At 36.4% G+C, this 18,350-nt stretch overlaps 1 protein-coding gene across 1 annotated transcript; it reads left to right on the top strand.

Annotated features, from left to right (window-relative positions):
• The first annotated feature begins 17,434 nt into the window (after window positions 1–17,434).
• LOC137943729 (auxin-responsive protein SAUR36-like) lies at window positions 17,435–17,812 on the top strand. Its single transcript, XM_068789166.1, has one exon. The coding sequence runs from the start codon at window positions 17,435–17,437 to the stop codon at window positions 17,810–17,812; it is 378 nt and encodes a 125-aa protein (XP_068645267.1).
• Window positions 17,813–18,350: the final 538 nt, after the last annotated feature.

Below are 18,350 nucleotides of genomic sequence, written 5' to 3'. Positions count from 1 at the left end.
TGTAGTTCTCTGAATGGGAAAGTACTTGGACAAAATTTTTGTGACTAATGTGTCCCATGAAGTAATGCTGCCCACCTCTAAGGAATTAAGCCAAGACTTGGCCTTATCCTTAAGTGAAAATGGAAAAAGTCTTAACCGGATAGAGTCATCTGAGAAATTCTTGAATTTGAAAGTTGCACAAATATCTAAGAATTCCTTGATGTGGTAATATGGGTCCTCCTTCTCCAACCCATAGAATGTAGGGAGGAGTTGGATCACAACCGGTTTCAACTCATAACTAGCGGCAGTAGTGGGTGGCAATATAATGCAAGAAGGTGATGTGAAGTGGGATGGGATAGAATAATCCCTCAGGGCTCTACGGTCACCTGTTGCAGGTAACTGTAATGGTTTACCCTGATTGGCCATGGTAGCTCCTAACTTGACTTCGGGTGTTTTCCTACAAATATGTTCTACTTCTTCAACAAAGGGAGCTAATGGTCCACCTAGGGAGCGGCGCCCGTGCATAAAAACACAAAAAGAAACAAAACAAACTATCAAATTAAGCTAACAAACTCAATACTAAAAATAAAACTAGAAGAAATAAAAATAATTCCATACAAAATCACCAAGCTAAAATTATGAAAGCAACAAAAAATAAAATAAAATAAAAATAAATCTAACCTAAGACCATGGAGAACAAAGAAATACACTTAATACGTGCCTCCCCAGCAACGCTGCCAAAAACTTGATGTAAAATTTAGTTACATCGGCTTTTATACCTTGCAAAATTTAGTTACAAAAATTAGTTCATCTAATTACATTGCCTTTTAGAGTTCTTCGGCATGCTTCTAGCTTCATAGTATTGATTCACACTTCATTTATTATGCAACTTGAGTAACTGTGATGCTTGATGGTGCCACAACCAAGGGTATAAATATCGCTATGTCTATCAAGACATCATTGCTATACTAATGTCTTGAGCTGCATTGGAAAAACAAACATAATCAGCTACAATCACAACGATCATAGACAAGAATGCTATCATTTATTTTTATTACACTAGGATTAGTATATAACTAGCCTACATTTTCAACCATTCGAGAAATAGTGCCTTGTGTTCTCTATCAACGTCTGTCACTCCCTCGTGAGAAGAAAACTCTCTATGTTCATTAGTCATCATATGTGTTGTAACGATAAATAGGCATTATGTATTAAACCCTCGACATATGTATAAGTTCATGGATTGAGGTAAATTGCTTACAATAGATTTTTTTTAATCTCTTCGCAATTAGACAATACAACCCAAATAATCTCTTGTATTTGGGTTATGCCACCTTCAATTCTCTAGTGCCACTAAACTCCCACTCTATATGCGACAAAACTGACATTTTATCCTCACACACTTAGGATCCCCGTCGTAATTTCGATCGGGATAATTAAATATGATTTCCACCCCATCCATGTAAATGGAGCCTTCATGTTGAGCTTGGTTATGTACTCTTGTATCAATATTATGTGTTGAAGAAGTTGTATGGGAGAATCTTACATGACTCTCATAGCAAGAAGTCTCATAGAGCCTAAATTAATATGGTGGAGTCTTACAAGAGGCTCAAAATTGGAGGTCACACAAATGAGTTTTATTGAAAGGTGTTTAAGTTATGTTAATATCCTATTGATGTTCTGTTGTTTAATTCTTTTGAGCATTTTTTTTCGCATGTTTGACTTTGGGTATAAATGGGACATGGGTAGTTTGTTTCTAATATAATTTTACTTGTTTCTTTAGTTATAGATGAAGGCTCATTCTATTCTGATGTAATCAAGTCAATAAATTATTTCTCTTTCCAAATATTCAACATGGCATCAGAGTATGTTTTGTGAGTTGGCGTGGTCTTCCCACAGAGACAATGCCTTCCTCCATTCTTTACTCCTATATTTCTCCTTCCTTTTTCTTTTTCCCTAAAATGTTTAGTTATTCTAGCTTCTGTTTTATCTTCCTTATGTTTCTCCTAGCAGTTATTTATTGTTTTCCTCCCACATAGTCTCATTGAAATTTTAGTATCACGAGTCACTTTATCCTTGTCATCCAATCTATTTCTAGATTAATGGGTGGTTCTACAAGATGGCAGCCATAGAAGAGAAAATTTTTGCAAGTATAATCCCAATGTTACTACCCTCATATGTTTCAGTGCTTAAACCTGAATCACAAAAAAAAAATCCAAAAACATGTTGAGAAAAGGTCTACGAGAAGAAGAGGACAGGATAGTGCTCGTCTTCTGAATTTTCATCCGGAACCAGTGCTCTCTGGAGGATCTCTTTCAATGACCTTTGAAGCACGCTGGAGTTGTAGAAGTATTACACGATGCATGTAGAAGAGCCAGTATGGAAGAGTCTTACAAGACTCTCATAAAAATAAGTCTCACTGAGCCAGAATTAATATGGTAGAGACTTAGATGACTCTCATGGAAAGATATCTTACAGAAGAATCTCAGTTAAAGGTGTTTTAGCTATGTTAGTATTTTATGTATGTTTAGTTGCTCCGTTGTTCTATGACTCTTCTTGTAGTGTTTGACTTTGGGTGGAACTAGGACATGGACAGTTTAACTATAATCTGATTCTTCTTATTTTCTTTATTATAATTAGAAGCTCATCGTACACAATTGACAATCAAGTCAGTGAAGTATTTCTCTTTTCCCAATAATCAACAAGGTGTAAGAGCGGGTCCTGTGCGTTGACTCGATCTACCCAAGAGATAACGTAATCCTTTTCCTTTCCGGTTTATTGTCTCTGGCAGTTTAGATTCATATTCTACCTTTTTCTTTCTTCCCAATTCGAGTACAACTTGTTTGTTTGGAGTCTTCTCTTCCAGAATGAATTTTACTTATATCAAATTATATATCATTGAAAATATTTGTTAGTCTACTTTCCAAATCAAATCTAATTTTGGCAATCATATTTTTTGACAAAGCGAATCGATATTTGAAACAACAATGATTAGATATCGAGAGAGCGATACATGCAATAGTAAAAAATCTTCAATTTTTGAGGCATTTTATGCCATCAAGAGTTAGACTTCAAATAGTGAGTTATATGTCAAAAAAAGTATTTTTAAGTCTATTTTGTAGCCTATCAAGCCAATTCTGAATCCGAATTTTCTGAAGGGAGATATATATATTGGAAGAGTCAAAGGTCATTATCGCCAAAGAAGAAAGAGTACTCAGTTTGATAAAATTGCCGAGTTTTAAATCTATCAGATTCTTTCATTCAAAAGTAGAATATTTCATTGAAGGAAAATTATTCTTGAATGAAAGGTACTAAAGTCTAGATAACTAAGGAATAACTTTGATTTTAGTCAGATCTATATGTAAGGTGATATACTCATTGGAGTCAGTAAGGGTCATGCGGCATAATGAAGAATATCGAGTGGTCATAATAAATAAAGATTGAAGATTTCGATGTCAATTTAGGTATCAAACTAAAGATCTTTGAGTCTAGTTTCTTTAGTAACAAACTGTTTGTAATTATGCGCTATGTTACTTGAGATATCAATATCATAAGTATTAAAAGTTAGTTCTACCGGAAGTCACTCTTTTTCCTATTTTCTCACCTATTGACCCTCCATGCATTAACGCGAATTAAGTTTCCTTTCCTCCTAGTCTCTTAGTTTTTTACAAAACAATTTCTGGTAATCAAATGTTTTTGGTCAATCTTAATCATTCCAGGATGTGCTAGATCAAAGTATCGGTGTCCTGCTTTGATTTTTTTTTTAATTTTTTTTTGTTTATTTTGGTTACATGATTGTGTTTCTTCCTAATTGTCATGTTCACAAAATTGTGGTCACCCAACAAAGTCATACTTTGTAGAAAATTTTAAGTTATTTTATTTCTACCATTACATTCTCCCCAAGTACTTTTAAAGTTCACATTCTAGGTCCTTTTTGAAGTATGAGTGTTGCATAGAAGCTTCATTTTGTTTAAAGTTGTTTTGCTCTAGTATTTCATCAATTTTCTTTTCTTGTCTTTTTCTAACTTTAGAGCAATACTTAGCCCTGCTACATCAAAAATATAGGAGTGTGTGCAATATCCAACACTGGTTAAGTCTTTTAATTCTTCACCCAAGAAGTGATTTGTGTTTGACCTGCCCATAAAAACTCAACAGTCTCTTTGTTGTTCCCTAATTTGGGCCATTTTTCCACCTTTAAAATTGATCAGAGCGCATTTCAGACTATGGCCATTTTTATTGGTATATGGAGCTGTTGACTTTCTAGAAATAAATAAATACTTCACTAATTTGTTGTAATTTGAGTACAATGTGCCGCTATTTATAATAGATGAAACAAGTAGAGCTCAATTACATTTAAACTACCCTTCTCCCTCTTATACCGAATAATAAACTCTAAAAGATAAGGGATAGAACAGTTGAACAAATGAACATAAATAAAAGAGTAACTGAACTAAAACACTTTTAACTCAGACTCTTCTGTGAGATCTCCTCTTGTGAGACTCCTATAAGACTCCACCATAATAATTCTGGCTCTATAAGACTTCTTGTTGTGTGAGTCATGTGAGACTCGTTCTTACCTACTCTTCGACACTCCCCCTCCATCTGCAATTCATAACTTCAGCCTGTAGGAAAATAGATTTTTGGTCTTCAATCTTATTTTGCTGAAAATAATTTTCATAGATGCAAAATTCTTCCTCTTTTATTCTCCCCTTTTCATGAATATTTTGGTCACATAAAAATTACCACAACATGTGGAATAAAATATCTCTTTCTTGTGTTTGTTGTTCTTCTTCTCCTCTTTAAGTTGGGGATAAAAATGACATAGACACTTTGCAAGGAAAAACACTATATGGAAGCAGAAAATCACTCTAGCCGTACGCAAGAGCTTCAAATACCAGCTAAAACAGTCGTAGTGTGAAACACACTCCGATCAAATTTGAAGGCGGAAAAACGGCTCAACTTTAGGTCACAACAAAGAGACTACACACTTTTTCAGGGTAGCTCAAACGCAAATCACCTCTCCGGTGAAGAATAAAAGACTTGACTTGAGATGGTTATTGGGCATACTCCTATACTTTTTAGGTAGTGGGTCTAGGCATTGCTTTGAAGTGATGAAAATACAAGATCAAAATTGAAGAAATACCAGAGAAAATCAACTTTAACCGGAAGTTGGACGATGTTGAGTCCCCAATCAAAGTCTTGTCTCCATTTGTTTGAGAAGTTACAAGAATAGCATATAGTATGATTTATATTATATATTCCTTACATTTTAGAGTATTCCGTCAGTGTGATATATCCCTCTGCATGACAACCTCGAAAGAAAATTCAGGTGGGGGCTTGGGGATCTAATTTTGGTTAGTCTGCTACAAAGTCTTCTACATATCTTGTTTCAGGATCATGACAAGTTTATCGATGAACATCGCTAAATCTGTGCCTACCAATACAAAACATGCATTCAAACACATCTTGTTGTTATGGACCCATCCATCATGTGAGTTGCTTCTTCTCTTCCTTATTGCCATGGTTGGCTGCCCTACAATCATGGCTTCAACAACATCCACATTTTACTGGACCCAGCTTATCGTGTGGAATTCTTACAATCACTGTTATGGCATGCCGTAGCCAGTCAAAATCTTGCTTTCTCTTCCATTACTTTCACTAGACACTCTGAAATCTAAGGGAACAGAAGCATGAGAGCCTGCTACCTCTGTTTTCAGCACTCTCACTGGGTACGACATACTGTACCCTACCAACACATGGTTGCGCATTCTCAACCGCCCAACATAGGAAAATTACAGAATTGATACTCGCCACTTTCCTTTCCATGTATAAAAGTCTTCAACTGCATCGGGAATCAGCACAACCACTGGCCTCTTGCTATCCAAGATCAGCCTTCAGCTTTCCCCTCCATCCAGCAACCAAAATCCCTCATCAGCAGCCATGTTTAGTCCCAAGCGTTTTGTATCAAAGGCGAGGAATGGTGAGAGGGCAATCTCAGGAAAAGGTCATTTTGTGGTGTACACTGCAGATCAAAACCGCTTTGAGGTTCCATTGGCATATCTCAACAATGCGATCTTCCAAGAGTTGCTGAAAGTGGCTGAAGATGAATTTGGTCTGTCAGGAAATGGGCGCATCACTGTGCCATGCAACGCGGACTTCCTGGATTATGTCCTCTCATTTATTAGAAGGCGTCCATCCAAAGACACAGAGAAGGCTTTACTGTTGACAATTTTCAGTAGTAGGTGCTCAATATCATCCTTACATCAGTCAGAGCACCGCGCTCATCAAATACCTCTCCACAGTTACTAAAAGAATGACCAGGGATGTAATTTTTTTATCGTCAGTTGTACATGATCGACACAATTTTGATACACACAGAAGTTCATTTTTCAGATCTGTCTTTAGTCTTCATGTCTCAAATACCTCTCGAGCTTTCTTTTTCATTACTTTTACTAGACACTCTGAAATCTAAGGGGACAGAAGCATGAATGCCTGCTACCCTACCAGCACATGGATATGCCCAAACTGTTTTCTAGAGCTATGCCCAACGTTTCCATAATCTGGTAGAGTTACCCAACTGTCATCAATCCACTAAGGGACTTACCAGCACATGGATGTGTCTCCTAAATGAGTCGACATGAGGAAAGTTACAGCTGAATGAATTCTGTGTCTCTTAGGGACTATATATGTACATTGCCTCGACTGCTTTCAAGTCATCACCACAGCGTACTCTGAAGTTCATCTTGCTTTCTCCTTCCTCACGCAACTATTCAGTATGTTGAGCCCAAAGAAGATCGTTCATTTGGCCAGAAATAGGCAGAAGGCGTCTATCAAGCCAATAGCCGACAAGGGTCATTTTGCTGCCTACACTACAGATGGTGAACGGTTCATGGTTCCATTGGGATACCTCAGCAATACTCTTTTGAATGCATTGCTGGAAGTCTCAGAAGACGAATTCGGATTGCCAGGAGATGGGCCAATCACGCTCCCATGTACTGCAGATTTCATGGAATACGTGCTTTTGTTGATGCAGAGACGTCCAAACAGAGATGTGGAAAAGGCGGAGCTCACTTCCATCACTGCTGCTCGCTCCTCCACACCTTCAGTCATCCATTGGGGGTTGCTCCATAAAGAACCTGTATACGGTTGTTGAACTGATTTATACCCTCCAATGTACTCTCTCTTCTTTGACAACTGTAAATACTACAATTTTGACATGTTACAGAAGATTTCTTCATTCTTTTCTCCTAGCAGTTATTGATTGCTTTCCTTCCACAAAGTCTCATTGAAATTTTAGTCTCCTGAGTCACTTTATCCTTGTCATCCAATCTATTTCTAGATTAATGGGTGGTTCTATAATATGGCAGCCATAGAAGAGAAAATTTTAGCAAGTATGATCCCAATGTTACTAGCCTCATATGTTTCAGTGCTTAAACCTGAATCACGAAAAAAAAAAATCCAAAAACATGTTGAGAAAAGGTCTACGAGAAGAAGAGGAAAGGATAGTGCTCGTCTTCTGGATTTTCATCCTTAACTAGTGCTCTCTGGAGGATCTCTTTCAATGTCCTTTGAAGCACGCTGGAGTTGTAGAAGTATTACATGATGCATGTAGAAGAGCCAGTATAGAAGAGTGCTACATGACTCTCATAACAATAAGTTCCACTGAGCCAGAATTAATATGGTGGAGACTAAGATGATTCTCATGGAAAGATATGTCACAGAAGAATTTCAGTTAAAGGTGTTTTATCTATGTTAGTATTTTGTGTATGTTTAGTTGCTCCGTTGTTCTATGACTCTTCTTGTAGTGTTTGACTTCGGGTGTAACTGGGACATGGACAGTTTAACTGTAATGTGATTCTTCTTATTTTCTCTATTATAAATAGAAGCTCTTTGTTCACAATTGACAATCAAGTCGGTGAAGTGTTTCTCTTTTCCAAAAATTCAACAAGGTGTCAGAGCGGGTTCTGTGAGTTGATTCGATCTACCCAAGAGATAACGTAATCCTTTTCCTTTCGGGTTTATTGTCTCTAGCAGTTTAGATTCATATTCTACCTTTTTCTTTCTTCACAATTCAAGTACAAGTTGTTTGTTTGGAGTCTTCTCTTCCATAATGAATTTTACTTATATCAAATTATATATCATTGGAAATATTTGTTAGTCTACTTTCCAAATCAAATCTAATTTTGGCAATCATATTTTTCGATAAAGCGAATCGATATTAGAAACAACAATGATTAGATATCGAGAGAGCGATACATGCAATAGTAAAAAATCTTCAATTTTTTAGGCGTGTTATGCCATCAAGAGTTAGACTTCAGATAGAGAGTTATATGTCAAAAAAAGTATTTTTAAGTCTATTTTGTAACCTATCAAGCCAATTCTGAATCCGAATTTTCTAGAGGGAGATATTAATATTGGAAGAGTCAAAGGTCATTATCGCCAAAGAAGAAAGAGTACTCAGTTTGATAAAATTGCCGAGTTTTAAATCTATCAGATTCTTTCATTCAAAAGTAGAATATTTCATTGAAGAAAAATTATTCTTGAATGAAAGATACTAAAGTCTAGATAACGAAGGAGTAACTTTGATTTTAGTCAGATCTATATGTAAGGTGATAAGCTCATTGGAGTCAGTAAGGGTCATGCGGCATAATGAAGAAAATCGAGTGGTCATAATAAATAAAGATTGAAGATTTCGATGTCAATTTAGGTATCAAATTAAAGATCTTTGAGTCTAGTTTCTTTAGTAACAAACTGTTTGTAATTATGCGCTATGTTACTTGAGATATCGATATCATAAGTATTAAAGGTTAGTTCTACCGAAAATCACTCTCATAGTAGTTGAAACATGCCTTAGCCTCTGCGCCTTTTCTCCATCTCCCCAATTTTAAAGAACCATTTGTTATTGAATGTGATGCTTTCGGAGGGGGCATTGGCGCGGTCTTGCAACAGCAGGGCCATCCCATTGCATATTTCAGCTGGCACCTCGCCCCGCACCATCACAAATTAGCTGCTTATGAAAGGGAATTTATCAGATTGGCCAAAACCATTCAGCATTGGCGGTCCTCTCTTTGGGGTCGACACTTCGTTATCCGGACAGACCACTACAGTTTGAAATATTTATTGGAGCAACGTATCCCAACCTCACTGCAACAACATTGGCTAAGTAAATTGATGGGTTTTTTTTTTTAAAGTGGAGTATAAACCAGGCCACCTTCACCTTGGGTCTAATGCCTTGTCTTGCCGGGACATATAAGAACCAAAGCTACTCGCAAACAATCAAACACAGTTTCTTTCGGTCGATTCAATTCGGAATGAAATTCAGCAACATCCTGAGCTGATTGCCTTGTATACCGGCATTGAGCAAAACACCATGGACAACAATTGGGCACTTCTGGACCGTCTCATTTTGTATAAGAATCAGATTTATCTTCATCCTCATTAAGCCCTCCTCAACAGCATCCTATCTACATTTCATGACAACACTCGTGAAAGCCAGCAAAACACATATTTCCGGCTCAGTCGTGACTTCTATTGGAGGGGCATGAAACAATTGGTGGCTGACTATGTTTCTGTGTGCCAAGTTTGCCAATGAAACAAGGCGGAGACGTTAAACCCAGCATGCCTGTTGAAACCTCTTCAAATCCCTTCACTGGTATAGACCGATATATCCATGGACTTTATAGATGGTCTCCCAACATCTTCAAGCAAATCTATTATTTTCGTCGTGGTGGATTGGTTCTCTAAATATGGGCACTTCTTGCCCCTGGCTCATCCTTATACGGCGACACATGTGGCTCAGATATTCATGGACCAGCTTGTCCGCCTTCATGGTTTACCGGAGTCCATCACTAGTGATCGAGATGCAGTCTTCACAAGCACCTTTGTGAAAGAGCTATTCAAATTACAGAGCACAAAATTGGCTTTCTCATCAGCCTACCACCCTCAGACCGATGGGCAAACGGAAGTAGTCAACCGCACTATTGAGATGTATTTGCACTGTTTCGTGAGGGATACTCCCAAAAGTTGGGTACGCTGGCTCGCCTAGGTGGAGTTTTTTTATAATACATATTAACACACTGCACTTGGCACTACACCCTTCAAGGTAGTTTATGGGTGAGACCCCCTTTGTCTCTTGTCTTATGAGCTAGGCACATCTCGGGTGGCGGTGCTTGACCAGGCTTTGGGGGAAGGGGATACTATGCTCGCATAGGTCAAAACTCACTTGCAGAAAGCTCAAGACACTATGAAGAGCACATATGACAAGGGTTTAGATGTAATTTCCATCAAATTAGTGGCCCATTGTTTGGCCTTAGCTGGTGTGCGTCAACCCTAGTCCTCTTATATGGATGACGGGTTCTGAAATGAAGGTTAAATATTGATCATTAGTCTCAAGTGTGAGATCAGATTCTCTCTCTAACGAGGTCCAAGGTGCAAGCTTCCTTCAAAGCTTGATCTCTCTCTCTCAAATCATAGGTTGTTCGAAAAAACCCAAAACCCTCAAAATGAATTACAATCTGGAAGCCAGAGGAGATTGTCGAGTGACTCGATACATGGCTAGGGAGCTTAAAACTTACAAGAGTCTCAAAATTGGAGGTCCCACAAATGAGTTTTATTGAAAGGTGTTTAAGTTATGTTAATATCCTATTGAGGTTTTGTTGTTTAATTCTTTTAAGCATTTTTTTTGCATGTTTGACTTTGGGTATAAATGGGACAGGGGTAGTTTGTTTCTAATATAATTTTACTTGTTTCTTCAGTCATAAACGAAGGCTCATTCTATTCTGATATAATCAACTCAATAAATTATTTTTCTTTCCAAATATTCAACATGGCATCAGAGTATGTTTTGTGAGTTGAATTGGTCTACCCATAGAGGCCATGCCTTCCTCCATTCTTTACTCCTATATTTTTCCTTCCTTTTTCCTTTTCCCTAAAATTTTTAGTTATTCTACCTTCTGGTTTATCTTCCTTATGTTTCTCCTAGCAGTTATTTATTGCTTTCCTCCCACATAGTCTCATTGAAATTTTAGTCTCTCGGGTCACTTTATCCTTGTTATCCAATCTATTTCTAGATTAATGGGTGGTGGTACAAGATGGCAGCCATAGAAGAGAAAATTTTAGCAAGTATGATCCCAATGTTACTAGCCTCATATGTTTCAGTGGTTAAACCTGAATCTCGAAAACCAAATCGAAAAACATGTTGAGAAAAGGTCTACGAGAAGAAGAGGACAGGATAGTTCTCGTCTTCTGAATTTTCATCCAGAACCAGTGCTCCCTTGAGGATCTCTTTCAATGACATTTGAAGCACGCTGGAGTTGTAGAAGTATTACATGATGCATGTAGAAGAGTCAGTATGGAATAGTCTTACATGGCTCTCTTAAAAATTAGTCTCACTAAGCCAGAATTAATATGGTGGAGACTAAGATGACACTCATGGAAAGATATCTCACAAAAGAATCTCAGTTAAAGGTGTTTTAGTTATGTTAGTATTTTATGTATGTTTAGTTGCTCAGTTGTTCTTTGACTCTTCTTTTAGTGTTTGACTTTGGGTTTAATTGGGACATGGATAGTTTAATTGTAACCTGATTCTACTTATTCGCTCTATTATAAATAGAATCTCATTGTACTCAATTTACAATCAAGTCAGTGAAGTATTTCTCTTTTCCAAAAATCGACAAGGTATCAGAGCGGGTGCTATTAGTTGACTCGATCTACCCAAGAGATAACATAATCCTTTTCCAGTTTAGTGTCTCTAGTAGTTTAGATTCATATTCTAGTTTTTTCTTTCTTCCCAATTCAAGTACATGTAGTTTGTTTGGTGTCTTCTCTTCCATAATGAATTTTACATATATCAAATTATATATCGTTGGAAATATTTTTTGGTCTACTTTTCAAATCAAATCCAATTTTGACAATCATATTTTTTTACAAAAAGAATCGATATTTTTAACAACAATGATTAGATATTGAGAGAGATAGATGCAGTAGTAAAAAATCTTCAATTTTTTAGGCGTTTTATGCCATCAAAAGTTAAAACTTCATATAGAGAGTTATATGTCAAAAAAGTATTTTTAAGTCTATTTTTTAACCTATAAGCCAATTCTCAATCCGAATTTTCTAGAAGGAGATATCAATATTGGAAGAGTCAAAGGTCATTATCGCCAAAGAGGAAAAAGTATTCAGTTTGATAAAATTGCCGAGTTTTACATCTATCTGATTCTTTCATTTAAAAGAAGAATATTTCATTGAAGGAAAATTATAGTTGAATGAAAGATACCAAAGTCTAGTTAAAGAAGGAGTAACTTTGATTTCAATCAGATCTATATGTAAGTCGATATGCTCTTTGGAGTCAGTAAGGGTCATGCGGCATAATGAAGAAAATTGTGTGGTCATAATAAATCAAAAGTTAAGATTTCGATGTCAATTTAGTTATCGAACTAAAGATCTTTGAGTCTAGTTTCTTCACTTACAAACTGTTTGTAATTATGCGCTATGTTACTTGAGATATAGATATCATAAATATTAAAGGTCAGTTCTATCGAAAATCACTTTTTTCCTATTTTCCCTTCTATTGACCCTCCATGCATTAACGCGAATTAAGTTTACTTTTCTCTCAGTCTCTTAGTTTTTTAGAAAAAAATTTCTTGTAATCAAATATTTTTAATCAATCTTAATCATTCCATGATGTGCTCGATCAAAGTATCGGTATCCTGCTTTAACTTTTTTTTTTTTTTTTTGGTTAGTTGATTGTGTTTCTTCCTCATTGTCATGTTCAAAAAATTGTGGTCACCAAACAAAAGTCATACTTTGTTGAAAATTTTAAGTTATTTTGTTTCTACCATTATAGTCTTGTCCATTCATCTCAAAGCAACTCTCAAATTACACAGCGTTAGTGATGTTGAGTCCCATATGGTTAGTTTTAAAAGACTAGGAATGGGCAAAAAAATCAATTTTGTGGGGGCAGAGCAAAATCAAGTAACATACAAGTGTTCAAGATAAAAACTCAAGTGCAGCTAAAAGATCAAAAGGTGACAATAGTCATTTTGAGGTCTATACCACTGACAAAAAGCGTTTTATTGTTCCTTTGACTTGTGTCAATAATGAAATCTTCCAATAACTACTACCAAACCAATCACTTCAATGTTTTGCTAACTTACCTATTCCAAGGGTATGCATCTGGAATGGCCATCTTTATTCTGGTGATTGAACCCGGATTTTTATGTGACCAAGTTGAGTCCCCAATCAAAGTCTTGTCTCCATTTGGTTAAGAAGATACAAGAATAGCATATAATATGATTTATATTATATATTCCTTACATTTTACTGTATTCATTTAGTGTGATCAATCCCTTTGCATGAAAACCTCGAAATAATATTCAGGTGGGGGCTTGGGATTCTAATTTTGGTTAGTCCACTACAAAGTCTTGTTCATATTATGTTTCAGGATCATGACAAGTGTATTGATGGACATCGCTAAATCTGAACCTGGACTTTTATGTGACCAAGTTGAGTCCCCAATCAAAGTCTTGTCTCCATTTGGTTGAGAAGTTACAAGAATAGCGTATAATATGATTTATAATATATATTCCTTACATTTTACTGTATTCCTTTAGTGTGATAAAAAAATCTGAATTAGCTTTCCTCGATTATTGCCTGATTCAATTACCTGACGTGATTCAAAAAAATTCCCCTAACATTTTGAAACACAGGAATTTGGTTAAAAAATTTTATATTAAAAAAATCAGAAAAAATATCTCATAAATTAAATAATTTTATTACAATCTACATATTTTTTATTTTTTATTAGCATGGAGATTTAAAAAACCTCAAAAAAAGTTTTTCATCTAATGGTCAAATTTGACGTTTTATCCTCAAATATTTTGTATTTGAAAGCTTATTTTTAAAAAGCTTTGTTGCATTTATATCTCTTGATTTATTTTTTTATCTTTTTCAGTTTGAATAATAAAAAAACTCATTTTCTTATCAAGTTTTAGTTTGTTTGAAACAAATGGCTAAAATAGGTACAAATGTTAGTGAAAATAAAACAATCAATGGAGTAAATTTCACTTGTATTTTTTTATACAAATATTATTTATTATTTTAGTTTATTTTGTATATAAATATAAATGATAAATGATAAAAAAAATATTTAATTATTAAAAATAGCGAATTAAGTTATGATTTCAGTAAAACTAATTTAAAATAGGAGGGAGTTAGTTAAACCCAATATGGTTGAGATAAAGTGAACAAAATTGGTGACAAATGAAACATAGGTGGTCATTGGATGGGAGGGCCAAACTTTATCCCCTCTCTCATTGTGTTTTAGACTAACAAAATGATAAATAACCCTTCCCCATCACTATGAGGAAATAGGGGAGGGGGGCCTTGAACTAAGGATCAAGTTTTATGAGCCAAACCTTAAGGCTTATGATTTGAATGACATTAATTAGAGGGGTTAGTCAACTTGAAGTCCGAGATGATCTTCAACCGCATGACACCCTTCAACACTTGAAGTCATAGTGGAGCACAAATGAGATTTCATCTAGATGTAGGGGATGAAGCGGTCCTTCATCTCCACAAATTAAAATCCTTCATCTCAAAGAAGGCCATATTTGATCTTCTTTGAGATGAAGGACGCGTGATGCTTCCTTTTCCCCTCTCTCCCCTCGCACCCCCCTCTCTTGCTCGTCCTCATTTTCCTTTTTTTCTTCCTCTCTACTGCACTCCCTCTCTCGTCTCCTTGAGCCCCCGACGTCACTGCTACCTCTCTTCCATAGATTCTCGTCTCTGGCCTCCGTCTCTCCTCCCTCTCGTCTCTGGCCTCCGTCTCTCAGTCTTCTCTCGGACTCGCCCTCTCTCTCGCACCCCCTCTTTTGTCTCTGTGCCTCCCTCTCTGCTCTCGGACTCGGTCTCGCTTCTCTCTCTTGTTTTTCTCTCTCTCTTATCCCTCTCGACCTCCCTTTCTTCTCTCTTTTCTCCCTTTTGACATCTCACTCCCTTCTCCCTCTCGCTATTCTCTTTTTCCCCAAAATACCTTTCGATTTCTTACGACGTCCCCTATTTCGGTTTCAATTTTCTTCGATTTTGACATTTGGGCTTCGATTTCTTAATTTCTACTTCGCTTATGCATCGATTTCCCCATTCGGCATCGATTTAACCCTTTGGCTTCGATTTTCCCCAAATTTCAGAAGGTATGACTAAACCCCATTTTTTTTCCTTAAATTATCGTTTTATTTGATTTAATTTTATTGTTAGTGCCTAATTGGGGGTTAGTGTGCTTAATTGTGGGATTTAGGGTCTAAATTCTTGATTCGTGTTAGGGATTATTTTTAGGGTTTGGTACTCGGTATTTAAGGGTCATGTAATTAGGGTTTAGGGTTTATGGTTAAGGATTTAGGGTATTTTAGGGATTAGGGTTTTTAAGGTTAAAGGGGTTTAGGGTTTTTAAGGTTTTGGGGGGTTTTATGTTTTTAAGTTCTATGGTTTTTTGGGTTTAGGGTCTGGAATTAGGGTGTAGGGTTTAGGGTTTAGGGTTTAGGGCTTTTACGGTATTAAGTTCTGGAATTAGTGTTTAGGGTTTAGAGTTTAGTAGGTGATAGGGTTTAGGGTTATTAAATTTTTGGGGGTTTTGTGTTTTTAAACTCTTGGGTTTTTTGGGTTTAGGGTTTAGGGGTGTCTAGGGTTTATGGTATTATGTTATGGAATTAGTGTTTAGGGTTTAGAATTTAGTAGGTGATAGGGTTTGACTTTAGGGTTGATGGTTTATGGTTTATGGTTTAGGGTTTAGGATTATTAGGGGGTTTTAGGGGTTTTTTAGTCCAGTTCAAACAAGGCCGAGTTGCCTACACGGGCGTCCATTAGCCAACGATACCCGACCCTCATCACTGACGAGTTACAGTTCGTAGTGACTGCGAAGTTATATGGGGCTCTACCAGGGGTGTTCGGTGAATTTGGACTTGATGTGTGTGTTTTCTCATTGTTTAGTGCATATGCAGTAGTGAAAATAGTTTAATTAATTTGGAAATGTTTGAGAATGTTGTTGAGAATTTTTTAAGTGCTATGGAATATTTTTGCCATGTGGTGAGGAGATTCCGGTGTTATACATATCCACCACATGGTATTCTATTTTTATGGTTTGTGTTTCCATGACGTGATTTTTTTTAATGTTCCCTTCGTATGTGATTTTTGCATGTTTTACTCAATCAATACAAGCTATGTTCGATGTGAATCATTCTTCCACGTTCTAATCGTGCCAGCTTCTAAACACTGAATCATGATTACAAAAAACAAGAAACCCTCATATGTGATTTTTGCTTGGTTTTTCACCTTCTATCATTTCTGTGGTAGTTTAAAATTCTGATGACAAATTTTAAATTTGTGATCACAGTTATAAAATTGTGGCCACCCAACCAAAGTCATACTTTGTAGAAAATTTTTAAGTTATTTTATTTCAACCTTTATAGTCTCCCCAAGTATTTTTTTAAAGTTCACATTCTAGGTTCATTTGGAAGTATGAGTGTTGCATAGAAGCTTCATTTTTTTTATCTTGTCTTTTTATAACATTAGAGCAATACCTAGCCCTTCTACATAAAATATATAGGAGTGTGCCCAATATCCAGCACTGGTTAAGTCTTTTAATTCTTCACCCAAGAAGTGATTTGTGTTTGACCTAGCCGTAAAAACTCAATAGCCTCTTTGTTGTTCCCTAATTTGGGCCATTTTTCCACCTTTAAAATTGATCAGAGCGCGTTTTAGACTATGGCCATTTTTATTGGTATATGGAGGTGTTGACATTCTAGAAAAAAATAAATACTTCACTAATTTGTTGTAATTTGAGTACAATGTGCCGCTATTTATAATAGATGAAACAAGCAGAACCCAATTACATTTAAACTACCCTTGTCCCTCTTATACCCAATAATAAACTCTAAAAGTTAAGGGCTAGAACAGTTGAACAAATGAACATAAATAAAAGACGAACAGAACTAAAACACTTTTAACTCAGACTCTTCTGTGAGATCTTCTCTTGTAAGACTCCTATAAAACTCCACCATAATAATTCTGGCTCTATGAGACTTCTTGTTGTGTGAGTCATGTGAGACTCGTTCTAACCTACTCTTCGACACTCCCCCTCGATCTGCAATTCATAACTTCAGCCTGCAGGAAAATAGATTTTTGGTCTTCAATCTTCTTTTGCTAGAAATAATTTTCATAGAAGCAAAATTCTTCCTCTTTTATTCTCCCCTTTTCATGAATATTCTTGTCACATGAAAATTACCACAACATGTGGAATAAAGTACCTATTTCTTGTGTTTGTTGTTCTTCTTCTCCTCTTTAAGTTGGGGATAAAAATGACATAGACACTTTGCAAGGAAAAAACACTATATGGAAAAAGAAAATCACCACAGCGTACTCTGAAGTTCATCTTGCTTTCTCCTTCCTCACGCAACTATTCAGTATGTTGAGCCCAAAGAAGATCGTTCATTTGGCCAGAAATAGGCAGAAGGCGTCTATCAAGCCAATAGCCGACAAGGGTCATTTTACTGCCTACACTACAGATGGTGAACGGTTCATGGTTCCATTGGCATACCTCAGCAATACTCTTTTGAATGCATTGCTGGAAGTCTCAAAAGAGGAATTCGGATTGCCAGGAGATGGGCCAATCACGCTCCCATGTACTGCAGATTTCATGGAATACGTGCTTTTGTTGATGCAGAGGCGTCCAAACAGAGATGTGGAAAAGGCGGTGCTCACTTCCATCACTGCTGCTAGCTCCTCCACACCTTCAGTCATCCATTGGGGGTTGCGCCATAAAGAACATGTATACGGTTATTGAACTGATTTATACCCTCCAATGTACTCTCTCTTCTTTGACAACTGTAAATACTATAATTTTGACATGTTACAGAAGATTTCTTCATTCTTTCCAATTCTGTGTTGAATAACGACAGTTTGATTTTGTTTTGTTATAATTTCTTAAGGAAATTTGAACAACGCGATATTGCCCGGCCATGGTAACAACAGAAGACCTGAAAGATGAGCCACTTTTGGCTTCTTTCACTCACATTTACATTAATGGCACATGGATGTCGTAGTCCGGTAACCCTAATTAGTCTTGGTACTTCCTCACCAGAGATGTCAGCTAAGCAAATTAGTTCCATGCTTAATACTTGAAGAGAATAAGCTGGATCATGACAGACACAGATGCAGTGAGTTTATATAAGTACTCAAGAAAAATTAATGTCATTGGAGAACATTAAGCACACCGCCAATGATTTACCATTTCTAGCCCACCATTGCAGATTATGGGTACAACTTAACTTGGACTCACCTTTTTTTTTTTCAAAAGAGAAAAACTACCACATAAAACCAAT

The sequence above is a fragment of the Aristolochia californica genome, unplaced genomic scaffold, assembly GCF_029961685.1.
Source record: "Aristolochia californica isolate CCGP_79_NKW_82.1479 unplaced genomic scaffold, dmAriCali1.0.hap1 SCAF_11, whole genome shotgun sequence".
In the NCBI taxonomy this organism is placed as follows: Eukaryota; Viridiplantae; Streptophyta; class Magnoliopsida; order Piperales; family Aristolochiaceae; genus Aristolochia; species Aristolochia californica.
Note: the sequence above shows the minus strand (reverse complement) of the source record. Positions and strands in the feature narration are given on the sequence as shown.